We start from the raw sequence: 21,177 nt of genomic DNA, 5'->3' as shown, positions 1-21,177 counted from the left end.
GCGGGAAATGATTTTCGCACTCCAACTATCACCCCTCACTCTTCGAGGATGTTTTCTGGTGCTATTGAAGTGTCAAAGTCGTCACCCTATTCTTAATTTTGATACAAGTAATTCTCCTCTCCTGATCTCTTAATTTTGATATAAATAATTGTCCTTTCTTGATCTCAAGCGTGTATATTACGGTATCAGTGTCTCTCATGTGTTCTCTCTTCACATGAATACACTGAGTGATAAGACGGAATCTCTCTATTCTCATTACGTACATATAAATATGATGACATGTTCTAATCTATCAGTTAAGACTTTCACTTTTAATGAGTTCGTTTTAAAATGTTTGAGAGATTCAACTTCTAAAGAAACACTTACAAAAATCGAATCCTGGATACGATCATACGATCATGTTACTCCAATACATAAAACAAGTTTCATGCTCATGCCATTCCTAAATTCAAGACAATTTAACAAGAGCATGCAAGTTCAAATGAATTCATTTTACGCCCATAAGTTTTTCTAGTATACACCAGAGTACAAGAGTACAGTGAACATCGAGATTCTTAATAGCTACATCATTAACAATTAAATCTTTAACCGCACATTCAACCGTCCATTATTCTACTGCATGCTGCAGACCGGAGCATGGTAAAAAATTTGTACGCGTCGACCATACTTGCATGCTCAAGTGGGGGAGAGAGAATAAAAAAAACATTCCATTTATGGTCGAGCTCGAGCTCTACTCCCCCAGTTCCAGCAAGGGTGACCATAAACTACTTCCTCAATCGCACAAACTCCACTCAAAACTTTCCCGCACTTTCTCTGTAAATTTTCCCACCTCCCAAACACCGAAATGATTTCCAATCCCTCTTCCCCCAAATCCCTCCTCATCCCCTCCCAAAAACCCTAACTTTCCTCTCCATTCCAGTCTCCTAGGTCGTCCTTATCCCTTCCCAAAAATCCCAATAAAATAAAAAATGCTCACCAAAATCATAAAACGCGGCCACCGCAAATCCCCAAAACCCGATTCCACCGATCCCGAGTTCGACCCCGAGTCACGACTCGTCACTCTCTCCCCTCTCATGGAAACCCTCCCTCTCCTCCTCGACGCCGCCGTCTCGGACCGCCCGGCCCTCCTCCTCAAAAAGCTCCAGCTCTGCTCTTTCTACTGCGACTTCTCCAGTTCCCTCAAATCTGCTGGGGAGAAGGAGCTCAAGCGCCAAACCCTAATGGAGCTTGTCGACTTCATCGACTCCCGTTCGCTCAAGCTCACCGGTCCAATGCAAGAGGAGCTCATCCGCATGGTGTCAATCAACATCTTCCGGTGCCTGCCGCCGTCATCGGACCTAATCGAACCGGACGAGGAACCTTATCAGGAACCCTCCTGGCCCCACCTCCAAATTGTCTATGAACTTTTGTTAAGGTACATTGCCTCCCCTGAAACCGATGCTAAAGTTGCCAAGCGTTACATTGATTATATATTTGTGCTGAGGTTAATGGAGTTGTTCGATTCGGAGGATCCCCGGGAACGCGAGTATTTGAAAACCCTTTTGCATAGAATTTATGGGAAGTTCATGGTTCATAGACCGTTTATTAGGAAGGCCATGAACAATGTGTTTTATAGGTTTATATTCGAGACACAGAGGCATTGTGGGATTGGTGAGTTTTTGGAGATTCTAGGGAGTATAATAAATGGATTTGCTTTGCCCATGAAAGAGGAGCATAAGTTGTTCCTAGCGAGGGCACTTATTCCGCTGCACAAACCCAAATCCATATCGGCGTATCATTACCAGTTGGCCTATTGTATCATACAGTTTGTAGACAAGGATTCTCAGTTGGCCGAACCAGTGATCAAGGGGTTATTGAAGTTCTGGCCGGTCACCAATTGTCAAAAGGAGGTTCTGTTTCTCGCAGAGTTGGAAGATGTTTTGGAGGCTACACAGGCCACGGAGTTTCAAAGATGTATGCTTCCGCTTTTTGGACAGATTGGACGCTGCCTTAATAGCCCTCATTTCCAGGTGAACGAAAAAGAGACTGTTTTTTTCTTTTCTTTGGTACAAGTAGCATGGTAGATACCGTTTAATTGATTTTTCTTTTGAAGGACATCTTTATCTTTAGGTGTATTTTGGTTTTGGATTGCTCATCTTATTATTTTCTTAAGTGATTTTTGGAACATTGTTGTTGATATAAACGAATATGTGATAAAAATGCATCATTAGTTTTGTTAGATCAGACACTCAGAAATAAGTTAGTAAGTTCTTATCAAAAAAAAAAAAAAAAACAAAAAAGGTTAATAAGTTGAAGGGAATTAACTGTTTATTGTATAATGATTAGTGTTACTTTGAGGGCTTTCTTTCCCTCTTTCCATTGTCAACCGAGACTGCTTAAACAGTTAAACCTAATGAAAATGATTCTAAGTGTTATTTAACTTGTTTGTAAAGAATATATAGCTATATGAGTAACCAATACCTTAGATGTGTATGTGATTCCAAGTTGGTCATCTCGAATAGTGTTGAAATTTCTTATGATACACCTCTGCCGCTCTTTTGGAACAGGTTTTGGGTGTCTATACATAGTTGTGTGTAGCTTGCTGCCAGTGTTAGATAGTAACATCCCCTCGTGTCCCCTTCTTGTAGTGGTTGATGATTCACCTCTGCAACATACAAGAACTATTTATAATAAGTTATGCTGTCAGGAAATTTAGTTAGTATAGGAGAGGTTCTTTGAAGAAATATCACCATGTGGCTAGTCTTTTTAAAAGAAATACAAGTTATCTTTTTCGTTTACATCCATCTGGAAGTGCAGTGTGTAAAAATGGTAATGAACAGGGCATCACATCGTGGATTATGAATTACGTATTAATAAAACTACCATCCCCACAACACCTTTTATAGAAAACCCCGTGGAGACTCATAGTGGAGGGAAAAAAACCCATACTAACTCTAACTAGATTTTAGAGTGAAATTGTTTTTGTGCTTTTCTCTAATGATTATAGGGGTTTTATGAGAAAAATCATAATATTTTGGCCGGGTGTTTTCCGTTTAGGTTCTAGAATTCTATTGTCATAAGGCCATAAGCAATTAACCCGAAGCTATTTATCTTTCTTTCTTTTTTAATTTGGTTTTTTAAGATGTGGGGGCCTTGGGCTTTATTTTAAATATGGTGCCATGCTTGTAATTTTCCAGTCTTTGTATGAACTTTTTATCATGTTTGGGCCCTTCTAATAATAAAATGGGTTTTTTTTCTAAGGGATTGTAAGGGTACTATTTATAGGTTGTTGAAGGATGATGGGTTTGAATCTAAAGCTTCCATTAAAACTTAGAGTGCTTTGTTTAATCAAGAACTGTTGTTCCCAAAGCGGGTCAAGGACGGGCTAGCCAGCAAATACATTTGCTTGGTCCATAGTTTTCATATCAGCCAGGCAGTGTCTATAGTTTCACGTTTTCTCTCCTCCTTAATTGATAAAGATATTGTGTTTCTGTATTACTACTTATTATGTGTTGGAATCGATTGGTACATGCATCTTACTTGCTACCACGCACAACAAATTATCTTCTTGGCAATGAAGAAGAAAGCTAAATTGAAAAGTGTATCTGGTTTGTTGTACGAATATTCTATTTGAAAAGTGCTTGTGACATAAGGATGTGTGGCAGGTTGCCGAACGGGCTCTTTACTTGTGGAACAGTGAGCACATTGTAACTTTAATTTCTCAGAACCGGAATGTGATATTACCATTAGTCTTTGAAGCGTTAGAGAAGAATACGCAAGGTCACTGGAACCAAGCGATCCATGGATTGACAGGAAACGTCCGAAGGATGTTCCAGGAAATGGATGCAGAATTGTTTGAAGACTGCCAGAAGCAGTACTTTGAGAAAGAAACCAGAACTAGAGAACAGGAAGAGCAGCGGGAGTTGACTTGGAAGAGAATAGAAGCAGTGGCGGCAAATGCGGGTGAAGATATGGTCTTGGTTAGTTAACTAAACATAGGGCAGAAACATTTCAATTTTTCTACTTAGATGGCATTTTGCGAATGTGTTGCAATGTCAAAAGTCCCACAAAGCCTACGAATAATTAGTAACGGAGGAAAATATAGATACTGTAAATGTTTGCAAAGATTTTGCCATTGTTTTCCTTTATTCCCAAAAGGGAAAAGCTATGTGCATACTCTGTTAATTATACTTTTTTTACCTTAGGCTGTGTTCATTCTCGTCGTCAAATGACTCGGTTATATCTTGTTCGTCGACGAGCTTATAAATGTATTTTGGTTCGAATTTCTTAACGATTATCGCAGTAGCTGTGCAGTAGTAAATTCATCACTTAGGACTTACTTTGCTATGTAATTTTCTTCTGTTTACTTGTTTTACTAGCTCATAATTCACAGAGTTAGAGTAAGCACTTGCACGAATGTGAAAAAAAGGCACTCAAAGAAGCACTTTTAGGTTTTGTTTTACTAACTCACTTTTCACAAAGGTAGAATAAGCACTTTGTTCGAAAGTGAAAAAAGCGCTCAAAGCAGCACGTAAGGTTTTGTTTTACTAGCTCACGATTCACGAACGTAGAATAAGCACTTTGTATGAATGTGAAAAGAGCACTCAGAGAGGCACTTTTAGATTTTAGCTTAACAGAAGACACGGAGACATGCCATGTTAACTACATTATTATTACTCAATGAAAACGAAGCAGCACTAAAATTCAACGAAAATAGTCGATGCAAAAAAAGCAAAAAAGAGAAGCCGCTGAATTTGACATGCCATCCGAAATTTCCATCTCAGCCAACCATATCCTATCCTCAAATATTCTCTCCATAATTTTCTCCTTTTCATTTCTTTCGTACATATCTAATCTAGGTGACGAGAGAAGATTTGGTACTGTCTGACTATGGTAAATTTCACATTGAGTGAAACTATCATGGAGTCGATTGAAACTAAAATACAGAGGGTCCTATACTTTTTATGAGAAATGCCTTGCAAATTATGTAGTCCATCATTCTATAATTTTTGTCATTGGTATCCTACAAACAACGTAGTCGATCATTTTATACTTTTTGCGAGAAGTGCCCTACAGACAACATGGTCGATCGTCCCTAACCAAGTTTTCCCCTAGCTAAGTCTTAAGCCTACCCAAATCTCAACCAATCAAAACACCCAAAACATGATCTTCCAAAGTCAAAAGCACACTCAAAAACTTATCACTCACTTGATAGTGTGTAAAACACAAAAATTATGTCACCTTAAGCACCAAGGAACCTATAAGAATGCAGATAAATACATTATATGTGGGGACCACACAAGCAATCAATCAATTTAAGAAATCTTTTCTTTGCATTTTTTTTCTTTATCTTATTATGATTATAATTTCTTTAAATCCTATAATAATGTTAATAATAATGGTAATGATAATAGAGCACCACCATGTTTGGTGGTAAAGTACAAAATAAAAATAATTGAAAGAGACAAGAATATTGTGTTTGGGCTTGGTTGAGCACCGTTCCCAAATATCATTCCAAAATAGTCATCGTCATTGCCGTGGCCGTTGGATCCTCCACTGCCACTGCCGGTGCTGCCGCCATCGGTGATGGTCCCATCATCGGGGCTCGTTACGCGACTGCTCTCCTCCCTACACCATCACAACAGGGTTGAAACAACCGGATAAGCAAATGAAGAGCAAAAGGACATGAATGATGACATCTGGTATAGCAGAAGAGTCCATGAAAACAATCCCTAAACAGTAACAATCTGCAACAAGTTTTAAGACATCGTGACGTCGGCCAAGAATGTGAAGAACAGTTGCCTCATGTGTCGGAGGACGACTGCCGTCAGCATTCACCAAACAACAGTCTAAGATCGGGAAAAGGGGTTGGTGTCACATGGGAGAGGAGGGGCCTGTTGTGGGGAGCTTTCTCAAACTGTGGGAATTGCTTTTTGCCATTTTAGGATAAAGGTAAGGGAAACAATGCAGCAAAAGAACAATTCGGGGAAAAGTCAGATGAGAAATCTACTGAAATTTATCACTCCCATCTTATTATTTTAAACAAACGATATTATATACGCTAAGGAAGAATAAGGAGGCTTAGCCTCAAAATGAACGCGTAATAATGTAGACCTGGGTTGGTCCGGCTCGTTGATCAGTAATTTGGGGTCAGTCCAAGACCCTGTTTTCAACTTGTCCATTGACTACCATATCCTTATAATTTCTGATCTGAAAATTAACTACAACATGCTATGGAAAGGACTGAACGGTATCAAAGTTAAGGATCAGTTTGTTTAAAAAAGAAGGGAAAAAAATCTTTACCGAAAAAGAGGGGAATAAGGGCGAAGGGGTCATAGTCCATATCTATATTTTGGTTCTATCAAATCACAGGAGGGGCCCAATTGGAAAGGAAAGAAAAACTCATTGGTGGGGTGGGGTGGGGTGGGGGCCATGTATCTGGAAATTGTATAAAGGAAAAGGAAAACTAATGAAAATGGTTTGAAAACTTTGAATTTTAATGATAAGGATAAAATAAAAGGTAAAGTGAATAGTACCAGGATTGACTTAAAAACACATCACTAATTTTTGTCATTGGTATCCTACAAACAACATAGTTGATCATTCTATACTTTTTGCGAGAAGTGCCCTGTAGACAACATGATCGATCGTCCCTAACCAAGTTTTCCCCTAGCTAAGCCTAAACCTACCCAAATCTCAACCAATCAAAACACCCAAAACATGATCTTCCAAAGTCAAAAGCACACTCAAAAACACATCACTCACTTGATAGTGTGTAAAACACAAAAATTATGTCACCTTAAGCACCAAGGAACCTATAAGAATGCAGATAAATACATTATATGTGGGGACCACACAAGCAATCAATCAATTTGAGAAATCTTTTCTTCGCATTTTTTTTCTTTTATCTTATTATGATTATAATTTCTTTAAATCCTATAATAATGTTAATAATAATGGTAATTGTTATAGGTAGGCAAAAGTTAAAGAAATAACCTTTGCTTGGGATAGTAGCGAGATTGTTGCAGAATATTACACAAAAAGATTGCAGCTTAGAGAGAAATAGGAGGATACTAGAAATATTCTAACTTTTCTTTATCTTTGCTAATATATTGTTCTTCTCATTGTTGAACACTCAATGCTCTATTTATAGAGCAACTACTTTGAAAACTTACAAAAACTTCACTATTTAGCATATGAATCTTTACCATATACATGTGGGCAAACATACCTACTATTTACAACACTCTCCCTTGGATGCCCACATATCAACATCAGTTGCCTCGTTAAAACCTTGCTTGGAAAAACCCAGTGGAAAAAAACCATAGCGAAGGAAAAGGAGTACAACTTTACTAGGTTTGTTGATATGATGTTGAGCATGCTTATGTTGCCTCGTTAAAACCTTGATAGGGAAAACCCAGTGGGAAAAATCCTAATCGAAGGAAAAAGAGTACAACATGCATGTATTATGGATGCTCCCCCTGAATTGTATCTCCCCCTGATTTCGCATTCTTCAAATTTGTAAGCCGACGTAATCCGATTTCCTGCACTAACTCTGAAATGTGCACTTTGGTAGAGATTTGGTGAACAAGTCTGCCAAATTTTCATTGGAACAGATTTGTCAGACCTCAATCACTTTGGCCTTCTGAAGCTCATGTGCACTGAAAAATCTTGGAGATATATGTTTAGTTTTATCGCCCTTGATGAATCATTCCTTCATTTGGGCAACACAGGCTACATTATATTCATGGATGACAGTTGGATTGTCTGTCTTTGAAGGTAGACCACATGAATTCTGGATGTGATGGATCATTGATCTTAACCAAGAACATTCACAACTTGCTTCATGTAAAACAATTATTTCCGAGTGATTGGAAGATGTAGCAACTAATGTTTGCTTTGTTGATCGCCATGAAATTGCAGTATTTCCATTAGTGAACACATATCCATTTTGTGAGCGGGCTTTGTGCGGATGAGAGAGGAAACTAGCATCTTGCTAACAAGTTGACTGAAAAAGCTATATCTGGTCTAGTACATTGTGCTAAATACAATAAAGCACCTATTGCACTCAAATATGGTAATTCTGAACCAATGACCAATTCATCATCTTCTTTTGGACGGAATGGATCTTTCTTAATGTCCAAAGAACGAACAACCATTGGGGTGCTAAGTGGATAAGTCTTGTCCATGCCAAATCGCTTCAGTATTTTTTCAATGTAAGCTAATTGATGGACCAAAATTCCATTAACACAATGCTCGATCTGCAGGCTGAGACAATATTTTATTTTCTCAAGGTCTTTCATTTCAAATTTGCTTTTCAGATATTCAGCAGTTTTATTGAGCTTTTCAGGGGTTCCAACGAGGTTCATATCATCGACATATATTGCCACTGTAGCAAATCCTGTATTTGATTTCTTAATGAACACACAAGGGCAGATGACATCGTTGGCATATCATTCTTTAATCAAATACTCATTGAGACGATTATACCACATTAGTCCATATTGTTTCAACCCATATAATGATCGCCTTAATTTGATTGAAAGCATACCTCGTGGTTTGTTAGTTGCTTCAGGCAACTTAAGTCCTTTTGGGACTTTCATATATATGTCAGTATCTAATTCTCCATATATATATATATATATATATATATATATATATATATATATATAGGCGGTGATGACATCCATAAGTCGCATGTCAAGTTTTTCTGAAACCACCAAACTTATTAAGTAACGGAACGTAATTGCGTCCATTACAAGATAGTATGTATCTTCATAATCAATTCCAGGTCTTTATGAAAAACCTTGTGCAACGAGTCATGTTTTATATCTTGCAATCTTGTTTTTCTCGTTGCATTTCCTTGTGAATACCCATTTGTAACCCACGGGGTTTACACCAGGCGGGGTTTGGACTACCGGTCCAAAAACACTTCACCTTTCCAAGGAATTTAATCCTGCCTGGATCGCATCTTTCCACTTAGGCCAATCTTGTCTATGTTTGCATTCTTCACAGGATCGGGGCTCAAGGTCACGCTTAATCTAATTTCAGTTGGCTATTGCAAATCAAACTCACTGTTATTCATTCGATCCATATTCATTAGTACATGCTATTATGGATATTCTTTGCTTTCAGTATCTGTCTTTCAGGGACAGATTTTCATCAAAGACATTTCTTCGGACACGATATGAATTGTGATACATCATTTCTTTCGAATGATTTCATTGGTATTGTGCCCTACTTTCTCTTCGAGGGTTAATCTTTGAACCGGGGGCACCCCAGCGGCACTAGATGAAATTCGATGTCACTTTATTTGTCTACAGGGACACAATTCTTGGTGATTGCAGTGGCAATGTGTACTTGTCACTTCAAGAAGCATCGGATACAATACTTGGCGATCATTTTCACTTCATTTTCACATTGAATGCTTCGCGGATCAAAATGAGACAAGGTGGGAACAACCCATGTCAGCTCTTGTCGTTATTCTGGAACAGTCTTTTCTCCCCCTAACGACGGGAAGATTGTCTCATCAAAGTGACAATCAGCAAAACGAGCTGTAAACATATCACCTGTCAAGGGTTCCAAATATCTAATGATAGATGGTGAATCAAAACCCACATAAATTCCCAGTCTGCACTGAGGTCCCACTTTAGTGCGTTGTGGCGGTGCAATAAGCACATAAACAACACAACCAAAAACTTGTAAATGTGAAATGTTTGGCTGATGCCCAAACATGAGTTGTATTGATGAATATTGGTGGTTGGCTATGTGTCTCAATCTAACCAATGATGCAGCATGTAATATGGCATGTCTTCATGCAAATACTGGCAATTTTGTTTTCATGAGGAGAGTGCGGGCTATTAATTGAAGCCGCTTGATAAATGCCTCTGCTAAACTATTTTGAGTATGGACATAAGGAACAGGACTGTTCAACATCAATGCCCATTGCCATACAGTAATCATCAAAAGTTTGAAACGTAAATTCACCAGCGTTATCAAGTCGGATTGACTTAATGGGATGATCTGGGAATTGTGCTCGCAACTTAATTATCTGAGCAAGAAGTCTCGCAAAAGCTACATTTCGAGTAGACAACATGCAAACATGTGACCATCGGGTAGATGTATCAACCAAAACCATAAAATATCGAAATGGTCCACAAGGTGGTTGAATAGGCCCACATATATCCCCTTGAATTCTTTGCAAAAATGATGGGGATTCAACATCAACCTTTAGTTATGTTGGTCTAGTTACCAACTTCCCTTGAGAACAAGGCTTGCAAGGGATATCATTTGAGGTAGTAATGTGTTTGCTTAATAATGGATGTCTATTAGAGTTGGTAGTGATCCTACACATCACGGTAGATCCTAGATGACCCAAACGGTCATGCCAAGGCATGTAAACTTTTGAATCTATGAACTTCTGGTTCATGACAGTATGTACCTCAATTGTCTTTATGTATGTATAATACAATCCACTCGATAAACTATGTAACTTCTCCAATATACAGTTCTGGGTATCATTAGAGGTAGTGCATAAATATTCCACATTTTGCTGCACTTTTCGTTTCAATGTGGTATTCATTTAGACATATGTCTTTAAAACTCAACAAATTTCGAGTGGATTGAGTAGCATACAACGCATTGTGTATGAATAATATTGTTCCATTTGGTAACATAATCTAGGCTTTTCCTAAGCCTTCAATTACATCTGATTGCCCTGATATTGTTGTTACCTTTACTTTTGCAAGCACCAAGTTCAAGAAATACATTCGATCTCGAAGTATTGAATGCGTGGTTGCACAGTCTGCAAGACAAAAATCTCCGCCATTGCTCTTATTTTGAGAATAACCATAATCGTTATCCATGTTCTCTAAGTAAAGAAATTACAGTTAAAAAGCAGTTTATTCATACTGGAATACTACTTTTATTGAATTGAAAATGCAAGCATTAAACCACAAGTACAAATAACAAGAGTACATTAAACATAAATGATTCAATCGGACCCATAAACTTCATTCCCTCTTTCACTAATAAAGTCTGAAACATCCAGTAGGTTGTGTTCAACTGTCCTGATAAATTGGACACTAGATCAGGTATTTCCATTGGTTGAGCCTAGTCGAGGAAATTGGTCTCGACACCCTTTTCCTTGAGGGAGGCTTGATACAGATCCACCAGATGTTTCGGGGTACGACAGGTACGCGCCCAGTGCCCATTGCCACCACACCTATGGCAAACTTTTTCAGGATTTCTAAGAGTGTTCATATAAGCTTTGTCTTTTTGGCGATTTACATTCTTAAAGCTCAGGCGTTTATTATGCCTTGGAACCTGATTGTGAAACTAGACACCATGGTTCTTGCCTTTCCCATTCTACTGGCCTCGCTTGTGGCCATGTCCTCGCTTGTAATTATTGCCACGAGAGGATGTGGTATTCCCTTCAAGGGAAGCAGCATTCACTTCTGGGAATGGTGCAGATCCAGTAGGCCGGGACTAATGATTCTTCATCAGGAGCTCATTGTTTTGCTCAGCTACAAGGAGTACCGATATTAGCTGGTTGTACTCAGTAAAGCCTTTTTCTCTATATTGCTGCTACATGAGCACGTTGGAGGCATGGAATGTGCTGAAAGTCTTTTCCAACATGTTTTCCTCAGTTATTGTTTCTCCATAGAGCTTCAATTGGGAACTAATGTTGAACATTGCAAAATTGTATTCAGCCACCATCTTGAAATCCTGGATCCTTAGGTGAGCCCACTCATAACGAGCCCTTGGAAGAATCACCGTTTTCTGGTGATTATATCTATTTTTCAGTGCCTTCCAGAGGGTTAATGGATCTTCAACTGTGAAGTACTCGCTTTTCAGTCCCTCATCAAGGTGGCGACGGATAAAGATCATAGCCTTCGCCCGATCTTGAGAAGATGTACTGGTATCCTCCTTGATGGTATCCCCAAGATTGCCTGCCTCCAGATGGATCTTGGCATTCATTACCCAGGTAAGGTAGTTTTTTCCAGTAATATCTAGGGCAACAAAATCCAGCTTTACCAAGTTCGTGATTTTCTTTTCTGAAAATTGAGGTGTGTAAGAACTTGCAATAATATGTATTATGGAGGAATATATTGTTAGAACTTCTGGTTCTTACAAATTTTGATCTTCAGGCCAAAATGATAAGTACTCCAAATTCGGGCTCGAGATTTACATGATTAATGAGAAGAGTGATTGTACCGCACCACTCTCATCTAAACAAATATAGGATGGGCGATTATTCCACACCACTTTAACAGTAGGAAAGTTTAAATATGCAGAGCAGGGTGAACGATTATACCGCACCACCTAAAATTGCGATAAAATTTAAATATGCAAAGTAAGGTGGGTGATTATTCCACACCACCTAAAATTGCAATAAAATTAAATATGCAGAACAGATTGGGTGATTATTCCACAACACCTAAAATTGCAATAAAATTAAATATGCAGGATAGGATGGGCGACTATACCGCTCCACCTAAAATTTGCAATAAAATTAAATCTGCAGTCCAAGATAGGCGATGATACCGCACCATCTTCGATTGCATAAATAAACACTGGGTTAGTAGTCAATAGCTACACCAAACAAGAAATCAAATATATAAGTAACTATTATGTTAAGAACTAAAAGCAAGCATGGTTCAAACAGTTCTTCGCGAGGGTATATCCAACAGTTGAGGCATAGGAAGAAGAAGAACAGTAAAATTCTTAGAGGAAACTTTTTTTTTTTTTTCTTTCAACGAAGAGAAATAAGAAATTGTTAGAGATTCGTGCTGATAACGTGTTATAAATAGGCAAAAGTTAAAGAAATAACATTTGCTAGGGATAGGAGTGAGACTGTTGCTAAATATTACACAAAAAGATTGCAGCTTAGAGAGAAATAGGAGAATACTGGAAATATTCTAACTTTTCTTTATCTTTGCTAATATATTGTTCTTCTCATTGTTGAACATTCAGTGCTCTATTTATAAAGCAACTACTTTGAAAACTTACAAAAGCTTCACTATTTAGCATATGAATCTTTACTATATACATGTGGGCAAACATACCCACTATTTACAACAGTAATGATAATAGAGCACCACCATGTTTGGTGGTAAAGTACAAAATAAAAATAATTGAAAGAGACAAGAATATTGTGTTTGGGCTTGGTCGAGCACCGTTCCCAAATATCATTCCAAAATAGTCATCGTCATTGCCGTTGCCGTGGCCGTGGCTGTTGGATCCTCCACTGCCGCCGTCGGTGATGGTCCCGTCATCGGGGCTCGTTACGCGACTTCTTTCCTCCCTACACCATCACAACAGGGTTAAAACAACCAGATAAGCAAATGAAGAGCAAAAAGACATGAATGATGACATCTGGTGTAGCAAAAGAGTCCATGAAAACAATCCCTAAACAGTAACAATCAGCAACAAGTTTTAAGACGTCGTGACGTCGGCCAAGAACGTGAAGAACAGTTGTCTCATGTGTCGGAGAACGACTGCCGTCAGCATTCACCAAACAACAATCTAAGATCAGGAAAAGGGGTTGGTGTCACATGGGAGAGGAGGGGCCTGTTGTGGGGAGCTTTCTCAAACTGTGGGAATTGCTTTTGCCATTTTAGGATAAGGGAAAAGGAAACAATGCAACAAAAGAACAATTCGGGGAAAAGTTAGATGAGAAATCTACTGAAATTTCTCACTTCCATCTTATTTTTTTAAACAAACGATATTATATACGCTAAGGAAGAGAGAGGAGGTTTAGCCTCACAATGAATGCGTAATAATGTAGACCTGGGTTGGTCCGGCTCGTTGATCAATAATCTGGGGTCAGTCCAAGACCTTGTTTTCAACTTGTCCATTGACTACCATATCCTTATAATTTCTGATCTGAAAATTAACTACAACTTGCTATGGAAAGGATTGAACGGTATCAAAGTTAAGGATCAGTTTATTTAAAAAAAGAAAGGAAAAAAATCTTAAACGAAAAAAAGGGGAATAAGGGAGAAGGGGTCGCAGTCCATATCTATATTTTGGTTATATCAAATCACAGGAAGGGTCCAATGGCAAAGGAAAGAAAAACTCATTGGTGTGGTGGGGTGGGGCCCATGCATCTGGAAATTGTATAAATGGAAAGGAAAATTAATGAAAAAAGTTTGAAAACTTTGAGTTTTAATGATAAGGACAAAATAAAAGATAAAATGAATAATATCAGGATTGACTTTTTAATGTAAAAATGTGGTTTTTCATTAAAGTGAACAGTACCGCGGGCTTTTCGTTAAAACTTCCTAAAGGGAACCCACACTCGTTGGCTGAAAATGAAATATTTTTGCTCACTACTCTCATGTGATGAAGATGTAATCCACCCTATTATCACCGTTACATGAATTTAAAATTTGAAATCTACGTGATAAATAGACACAACTTTCAAAATTTAAACTAACACAATAGCGATAAATAAGGTGGTGAGCAAAAATACACTCGGCCTGAAAAGCAGATGAAGGGAATATAAGTGAGCCACCTTCCCAATGCAGAACACAGCAAGACATGACGAACCCCGGGTCTCCTACAGCACAAGCCATCCCTAAAACAAGTAGTCCCACTTGCAAAACTTTTGTACCTTTCCGTCCCTTACACACTCTTACACTGCACTAATCTAAACATCACAAGCTTCTCATGATGGGGACACCCTTAATTAGTTGTTGACATTGTTGCACCAATCTCCCCCCACAAAGACAAACCCATCCCTCCCTAATGCCACTACATTCTCGAGCACAAAGGGCAATTTTGGTATTCAGGTAATACCGAAATGGTTAAACTAGTATTTTTAACACTCGTTTTCTCCTTCTGTACTCTACTCAATAGGCAAAATAGTTTTTTCACACTTTCTCTTGCAGCTCTTTTGGGTTGTAAAATAAGAGGGTCAAACCCCCAAGAAACCTAGAACGAATCGAATGGAAAAAACAAGAGTGGTGGACATACTTACATCTAATCCCAAGGCCACAATTAATTTTTTTAAATTAAGAAATAAAAAACAGATTTGTATTTTAATAAGCTCTAATTAATAGGAATTGTGCACTTGGTGGGTGCTTTATAGCCAAGCAGAAAAGCAGAAGTAGAAAGACAAGGCTGCAATGTCATCAGCTTGATTCCCAATGGGCCCCGCGTTATCACTTGCACACGTATAAACCCAACTCCATTTTCCCACTCTTTTCATCTCCCCTTCGTTATCCTGCTCATTGTTTGCATGTGGTTTAATATTGTAACGGTTAGGCTATTGATTTTTATTTATGTGTGATTCGAGTTTAAAACTCTTCCATCTTTCTATTATTGAACAGTTTTGAACTTTCCTTCTCTTTCTACTAATGGTACCTACTAATTCTCAGTATATAGACCTGTAACAGCTAAAAGCGTTTTCAAATAATAAAAAATGATCCTCATATTATCTGATGTTTCACGAAGCACTTCAAGTGCTTTTATGAGAACCGTTTTAACTTGTAAGTACGTAATAAAAGGCTTTTAACAAAAGTGCTTCCTACAATGGTAACATCCAACAATCCTAGATCTCAAAACCAAAAAGCCAGCAAACAAGAAAGTATCATGAAATGCAGGGGTGTTCCGGTCATTTCACCCACAATTTTAAGTAGGAAGACTTAAATACCCTCACTATGACAGTTAATGCGACAAGTAATACAGTTGAGAAAGTAAAGAAGGGAAGGGTGTTGTAGTAATTCTGCGTACCTTGGGTCACCAAAGACACCGGCGTTGGCCGTGATTTGTTCAATGAAAGTCACGGACTTGGGCTCGATGCTTGAGGCCTTGGCGTACTGAGCGCTCATTCCCGCGCCGGATGGTACGAAAAACGCACCATTTACCATCACGTCCCCCTCCGTCCTCCAGTTCCAGTCGGACCAATCCCCCTCGTTCGTGTCCACGCGCTTTGTCACCTGTGAACGGCACGTACGAACATAATTATCATATATAATGAAAATTATTATTAGCATTCCAAAAATCTCATTCTATATTCCCAACTTTCTATATTAAGAAAGAAAAATACATTTATAAAAATTATTGAATGAAATTTTTTAAATACCAATAACACTTTTTATATAATTTAGCCTTTTACTGTCATCAAGTCAAGCCAAATCAACTGGTGGCCACAACTGCCCACTGTCAGCCACTACTGTCTCTGTCAATAGCTTATTATAAAATAATATTTTCACTTTCAAACAATTTCACATGCGTAAGGTTCAGAACTTTTCTTACCCAAAACCCATTTTTAAGAAGGAAACATATGACATTAAAGCAGTTGCTGTGACGATATTGCAAATCAATCACAATCGAAATAACATGTGTTTTGTATGACAGTGGGAGTTAAATTTGAGATTCTATCATTGTGATAGGCTGATAGCATGGAGATGTCGTGTAACATTATTACAAGTTAATTACACATTACATGTGTTCAAAATGATAGTGTTAGACAAATTTGAGATTCTGTTAAAATGAGATACGATCACAGTGGCTATATAAGTACACTTTCACTGTAATAGTATTACAAGTCGATCACGAATTGTAAATATTTGCTTTGACAAGCCGCCCCAACGGGCAGCGCATGACTGTCTTGTACACGCACCGCCAATGCAAGTGGGATAATGTATCCCACCATATACCCATTTCCCAGATTGACATGTAGGTGACAACCAATGCCACCTGGAAGCGCGTTAACACACCTACCCACGCGCCGCCCATGCAAGTGAGACGCACCCAAGTACCACTTCCCAAATCATGAAACGATCATATGCTAACCTTTCAATTTTCCCTCTAACCCAAAACTTAAAGTCAAAAACAAAAGGCACGAACTTTACAAAAATTACAATTCTTACCTCCTTGGCGTTCGGGTCCTGAGGAGCAGTGTACCGGTTCCCCTGGCTGTTGATGGTGGGGTTAGCGCTACCGCCGATAGCATACATCTCCCACCGCGTGAAGTCGTTGTTCACCACGTGGATGTACCCGCGTCTGCACCGCGGCATACGCTGCACCAGCGCTACACCGAAGTGGTTAAACGCTATCGTCACCTGCATCCCGGAGTCCGGCAAGTACTTGTCGTTGTGGCCCAACAGCATCACCTCGTCATGGTGGGCGAAGTAGTTGTTGGAAATCGTGATTCCGGTCGACCCCATGATGGCGTCGATTAATCCGTCAGCGCAGAACGAGAGGGAGCAGTGGTCGATCCAGATTTTGTGAGCGCCGAAGAGGGAGATGCCGTCGCCGTCCGACTCGCCACGCCAGCCGACGTGGGTGGGGCTGGAGGCGACGTTGGTGTTGCCGGCGGGCTTGCAGTGGTGGACGTGGATGTTATGGATGATGATGTTGGAGACGTACTGGAGGGTTATGCATCCGCCACCGGTGACGTGGACGCTGTAGCCGCGGCCGTCGATGGTCTTGAAGCTGTTGACGATGAGCTCGCATTTGAGCTTGATGGTCATGTCAGCGGAGAAGATGATCCAGAGGGGCTCGGTTTGGATGACGGCGTGGCGGAGCGTGCCCGGAGTTGGGTTGGCCGGGTTGGAATCCGACGAGTCGGTGACTATGTAGATCAGGCCCCCTTTACCTCCCATGGCGTCCATGCCGAACCCGATGCCGCAATCGGCGAGCTTTTGGCGGTTGTTGCTCCAGTCCTCGCAGCGCCAGCAATCGTCGATTGGGTTGCCGACAAGGCACTGGCTTTGGTCCTTGACGTCAATGGACAGCTGGCGCCTGGAAACAGACGCATTGACACTCCTGAACAGAAAAAACAGAGTGCCCTGTTTAGTTAGTGGGAAAATTAGCAAAACCCAGATTGGGGTTTTGGGCTAAAAGCTAAACCCAGCTGGGAATATTGAAAACAGAGTGGCCCAGACCATTAAACACTAAAATGTACCAAACTCAGACGGGGGTTCTAGCTGAAAAAAGGAAACGAAAGCCAACCCTTTTTGCAAAATAAAAAAATGAGCAAAACCCAGTTTGCAAAATCAAAAAATGAGCAGAACCCAGATGGGGATTTGAGTAATTTGGGGGAAAATTAGGGTCTTTACCTTTGAACTTCATGAGCAACTGCATCAGGGTCTGGGTGCTCGTGAGGGAGGGAGAGGTTGAAGGAGTAAGAAGCTCTAGAGAGAGGAGAGAGAAAGAAACAAATTAAGAGAATGCAGCTGGTAAGAAGAAGCATTGTTGAACAATAACAAAAACAACCTAGGACGCTGCAAATCTGGGAAAATGTGATGTGGGTTTATATAATATAAACAATGGTTAAATTAATGGGATTATTCCAATAATTAGATTTGGAAAGAAAGGAAGAAAATGTGGTAACTTTCGGTGTCAGCTAGGGTTTGAAAAGAAAGGAAGAATGGCTGCTGCCGTTGGTTCTGAAAGGGACAGCCGAGGAGGCCATCGCAGTCGGAGTCGAAGTCGGAGTCGCAGAGAGAAAGTCTCTCTGTACTCTCTAGAATTCTGCCTTGCAGACTCTTTCAGTAACTTACATTCTTACCTTGTGTGCTAATCTAGGGTGAGACCTTATACGAAATTTAGATTTTCGGCTGGGATTAAGATTCTTTGCTGAAAGTTAAGAATGTTCTTGTTCCCGACATTTAAGTTTTAATCTCTTTCTCGTTCGAGTGTGGATAAGAACCCTTTTCGGTTTACGTGGTGTGATTAGAAAAGGTTTTGGAGGTTAATTAACGGTTGATTACAAATTTGCAGGCTTTCAGTAAAATCTTCTTTTTTTTGCCGGGTGAAAAACGGAGGCGCTACTCAGCTGCTGTTATGAAAAGCGCCCTTTTGTTGGGGAAAAACGCAAACAAATTTGTCCACATAAACAGTGATATTTTATTTATTTATTTTTTTTTCATGAAAAGAAGCAAATATGTTGTGTTTACACAAAAGGACCTGCCTTTGTTCCTCATATGCCTCCGGTGCTTTTACTACGAATTTAGTTAGGAAGAGGATCCGGTCCGAATCTCTAAGGTCCAAGATCAAATGATCTGAATTGTTGAAATTTGATTCAACGGCTACAAACAGGAGGTCTCTCTAAAAATTATAATAATTGTAGCTGTTGGATCAAATTTCAACGGTCTGAATCACTTAATCCTAGGTCTTTGATGGGAGAGATCCAGACCGAATCCTCTTCCATTTAGATTAGGGGTGGGCACTTGAAACCGAAACCGAAACACGAACCAAATCGAACCGCACCGAACGGTTTGATTTTGCGGTTTTGAAATTGAACCGCAATGTAGGAAACGGCTTGGTTTCGATTTTGGCTTTGGAAAACCGCACCTCAAATTAGATGTCATGTTTTAATTGGTTGTTTGTTGGAGTTCATACATTTAGTATGAACTTAACCACACTAGAATTTCATCCATTTTCACCCCTATTCGACACACTTTCAAATTATCCCTCAATCTTCATCGGTCTTTCTATATCTCAAAACTCATATAAGATTCGATGACCTCGGTGCACTGCTCTCGCTTGCTGCTTGTATCCCTCTCGATTTCAGCAAAAACTCTAAATATCCTTCCCCTTCACAGAAGCTCTGCAACACCCAAACCCTAACACACAAAATGCTTAATTATATTAATAGATCAACTTTCTGCTGAAACTAGAAAGATGATTCGTTTAATGAGGATACATTTATATATATATATATATATATATATGTACATGTTGATTATTTTTCCCAAGTTATAACCCTCATCAAGCTTGTCATCTTCAATCTTTCAAATAATAAGCCATAGCACTCCATTTGGGGTGCTATTTCCTGCTCACAAAATTTATCATTTGTGCAATTAGCTAGCTAGGCTAAGCTAGTTTATTATATACCATTCTTCTCTACCATTTTCTTGCTGTGATCAAATGTACATGAGAGAGTGGGGAGAGCAGTAAAGAAAAGAATTCTTATGTGGTGTGGGTTGGTTAATATATTGTGTAGAAAATGAGGCCATATTATGCATAAATAGGTGTACATTTTAAATTGTAGAAAATATATAGACGGTTTGTAACACTTTTACTAATTTCATTCATCTATTTTTATATAGTTCAATGACTAGACGACCTTATTTTAATTGATTTTTAGCAGAAGCGATCTTTATAAAGTAATTTATAGGGTTAATTACAAAAAACTACCTCAAGTATGGGTCAAATGACACTTTCATACCTCATCTTTTAAAATTGACAATGTCATACCTCATCTTACGAATTTGTGTCAATGTTATACCTTCCGTTAGTTTGGCCGTTTATTTCTTAGTTAAATGCTGACGTGGCTTGATCCGGGACCCATTTTTATTAAAAAATTAATAAAAAAATTATTAAAAACAAAAAAAATCATTTAATATTATTTAAATATTAAAATAATAATAAAAAGTACATAAAAAAATTAAAAACATTAAACATCATCTTCCTCTCCTTTTGTGCATCTCCCCCCTCTCTCTTCCCATCATCTTCCAGCAACCCAGCAACCCAGAAAAGAAGAAGGAGAAAGAAGAAGAAGAAGAAGAGAAAAAAAAAAAAAAAAACCCAAACCAAACCAAACCCAGTTCATCCCCCCTCCCCCCACCACAAACTCAACCCCCTGCAACCTAGAAAGGAGCAGGAAGAAGAAGGAAACAAAAAAAAAAAAAAAAAAAAAAAAAAAAAAAAAAAAAAAAAAAAAAGGAAACCAGTTCGTCCCCTTGCAAGAAGAAGAAGAAGAGGGAAGAAGAGGGAGGAAGAAGAAGAGAGAAGTGAAAAAAAAAGAAAAAAAGCAGCAAACCCGTCTCCCCTCCAACCAACCCCACCCCCCCCCCAACCTAGAGCGCGCCAGAGAAGAGGGAGCAGAAGAAAGATAGATAGAAGAATAAAAAAAAAAAAAACCGTTCGTCCCCTGACAGAAGAGAAGAAGAAGAAGAAGCCAAGAAGACGAGGGAGAAGAGGGAAAGAAGAAGAGGGAAGAAAAGAAAAAAAAAAAAACACCCCCGTTCTCCGCCTGCAGAAGAAGACGACGAAGAAGAAGAAGAAGAGGGAAAGAAGAAGAGGAGAAAAGGAAAAAAAAAAAAAAAAACAACCAGTTCGCCGCCTGAAGAAGAAGAAGAAGAAGAAGAAGAAGAAGAAGAGGGAAGGAAAAAATAAATAAATAAATAAACCCAATTCGCCCCCTGCAGAAGAAGAAGAGAGAGAGAAAAAAAAAAGAAA

General features: G+C 39.1%; 3 protein-coding genes across 3 annotated transcripts; 1 reads left to right on the top strand and 2 right to left on the bottom strand.

Annotated features, from left to right (window-relative positions):
* The first annotated feature begins 610 nt into the window (after window positions 1–610).
* LOC103958444 (serine/threonine protein phosphatase 2A 57 kDa regulatory subunit B' alpha isoform-like) lies at window positions 611–4,270 on the top strand. Its single transcript, XM_048590677.1, has 2 exons — window positions 611–2,009; window positions 3,645–4,270. Exons 1-2 carry the CDS (start codon window positions 969–971, stop codon window positions 3,966–3,968), a joined length of 1,365 nt encoding a protein of 454 aa, XP_048446634.1. The 5' UTR covers window positions 611–968; the 3' UTR covers window positions 3,969–4,270.
* A 7,295-nt stretch (window positions 4,271–11,565) lies between these two features.
* LOC103958463 lies at window positions 11,566–11,958 on the bottom strand. Its single transcript, XM_009370726.2, has one exon. The coding sequence runs from the start codon at window positions 11,956–11,958 to the stop codon at window positions 11,566–11,568; it is 393 nt and encodes a 130-aa protein (XP_009369001.2).
* Window positions 11,959–12,886: 928 nt separating this feature from the next.
* On the bottom strand, window positions 12,887–18,678 carry LOC103958414 (probable pectate lyase 13). Its single transcript, XM_048590714.1, has 4 exons — window positions 18,051–18,678; window positions 16,860–17,757; window positions 15,718–15,923; window positions 12,887–13,285 (listed from the first exon to the last, which is right to left on the bottom strand). The coding sequence occupies exons 1-4, from the start codon at window positions 18,182–18,184 to the stop codon at window positions 13,054–13,056; spliced, it is 1,470 nt and encodes a 489-aa protein (XP_048446671.1). The 5' UTR covers window positions 18,185–18,678; the 3' UTR covers window positions 12,887–13,053.
* Window positions 18,679–21,177: the final 2,499 nt, after the last annotated feature.

This window comes from the organism of the source record quoted next, unplaced genomic scaffold (assembly GCF_019419815.1).
Source record: "Pyrus x bretschneideri cultivar Hongxiangsu unplaced genomic scaffold, Pyrus_bretschneideri_v1 Contig32, whole genome shotgun sequence".
NCBI classification, from domain to species: domain Eukaryota; kingdom Viridiplantae; phylum Streptophyta; class Magnoliopsida; order Rosales; family Rosaceae; genus Pyrus; species Pyrus x bretschneideri.
Note: the sequence above shows the minus strand (reverse complement) of the source record. Positions and strands in the feature narration are given on the sequence as shown.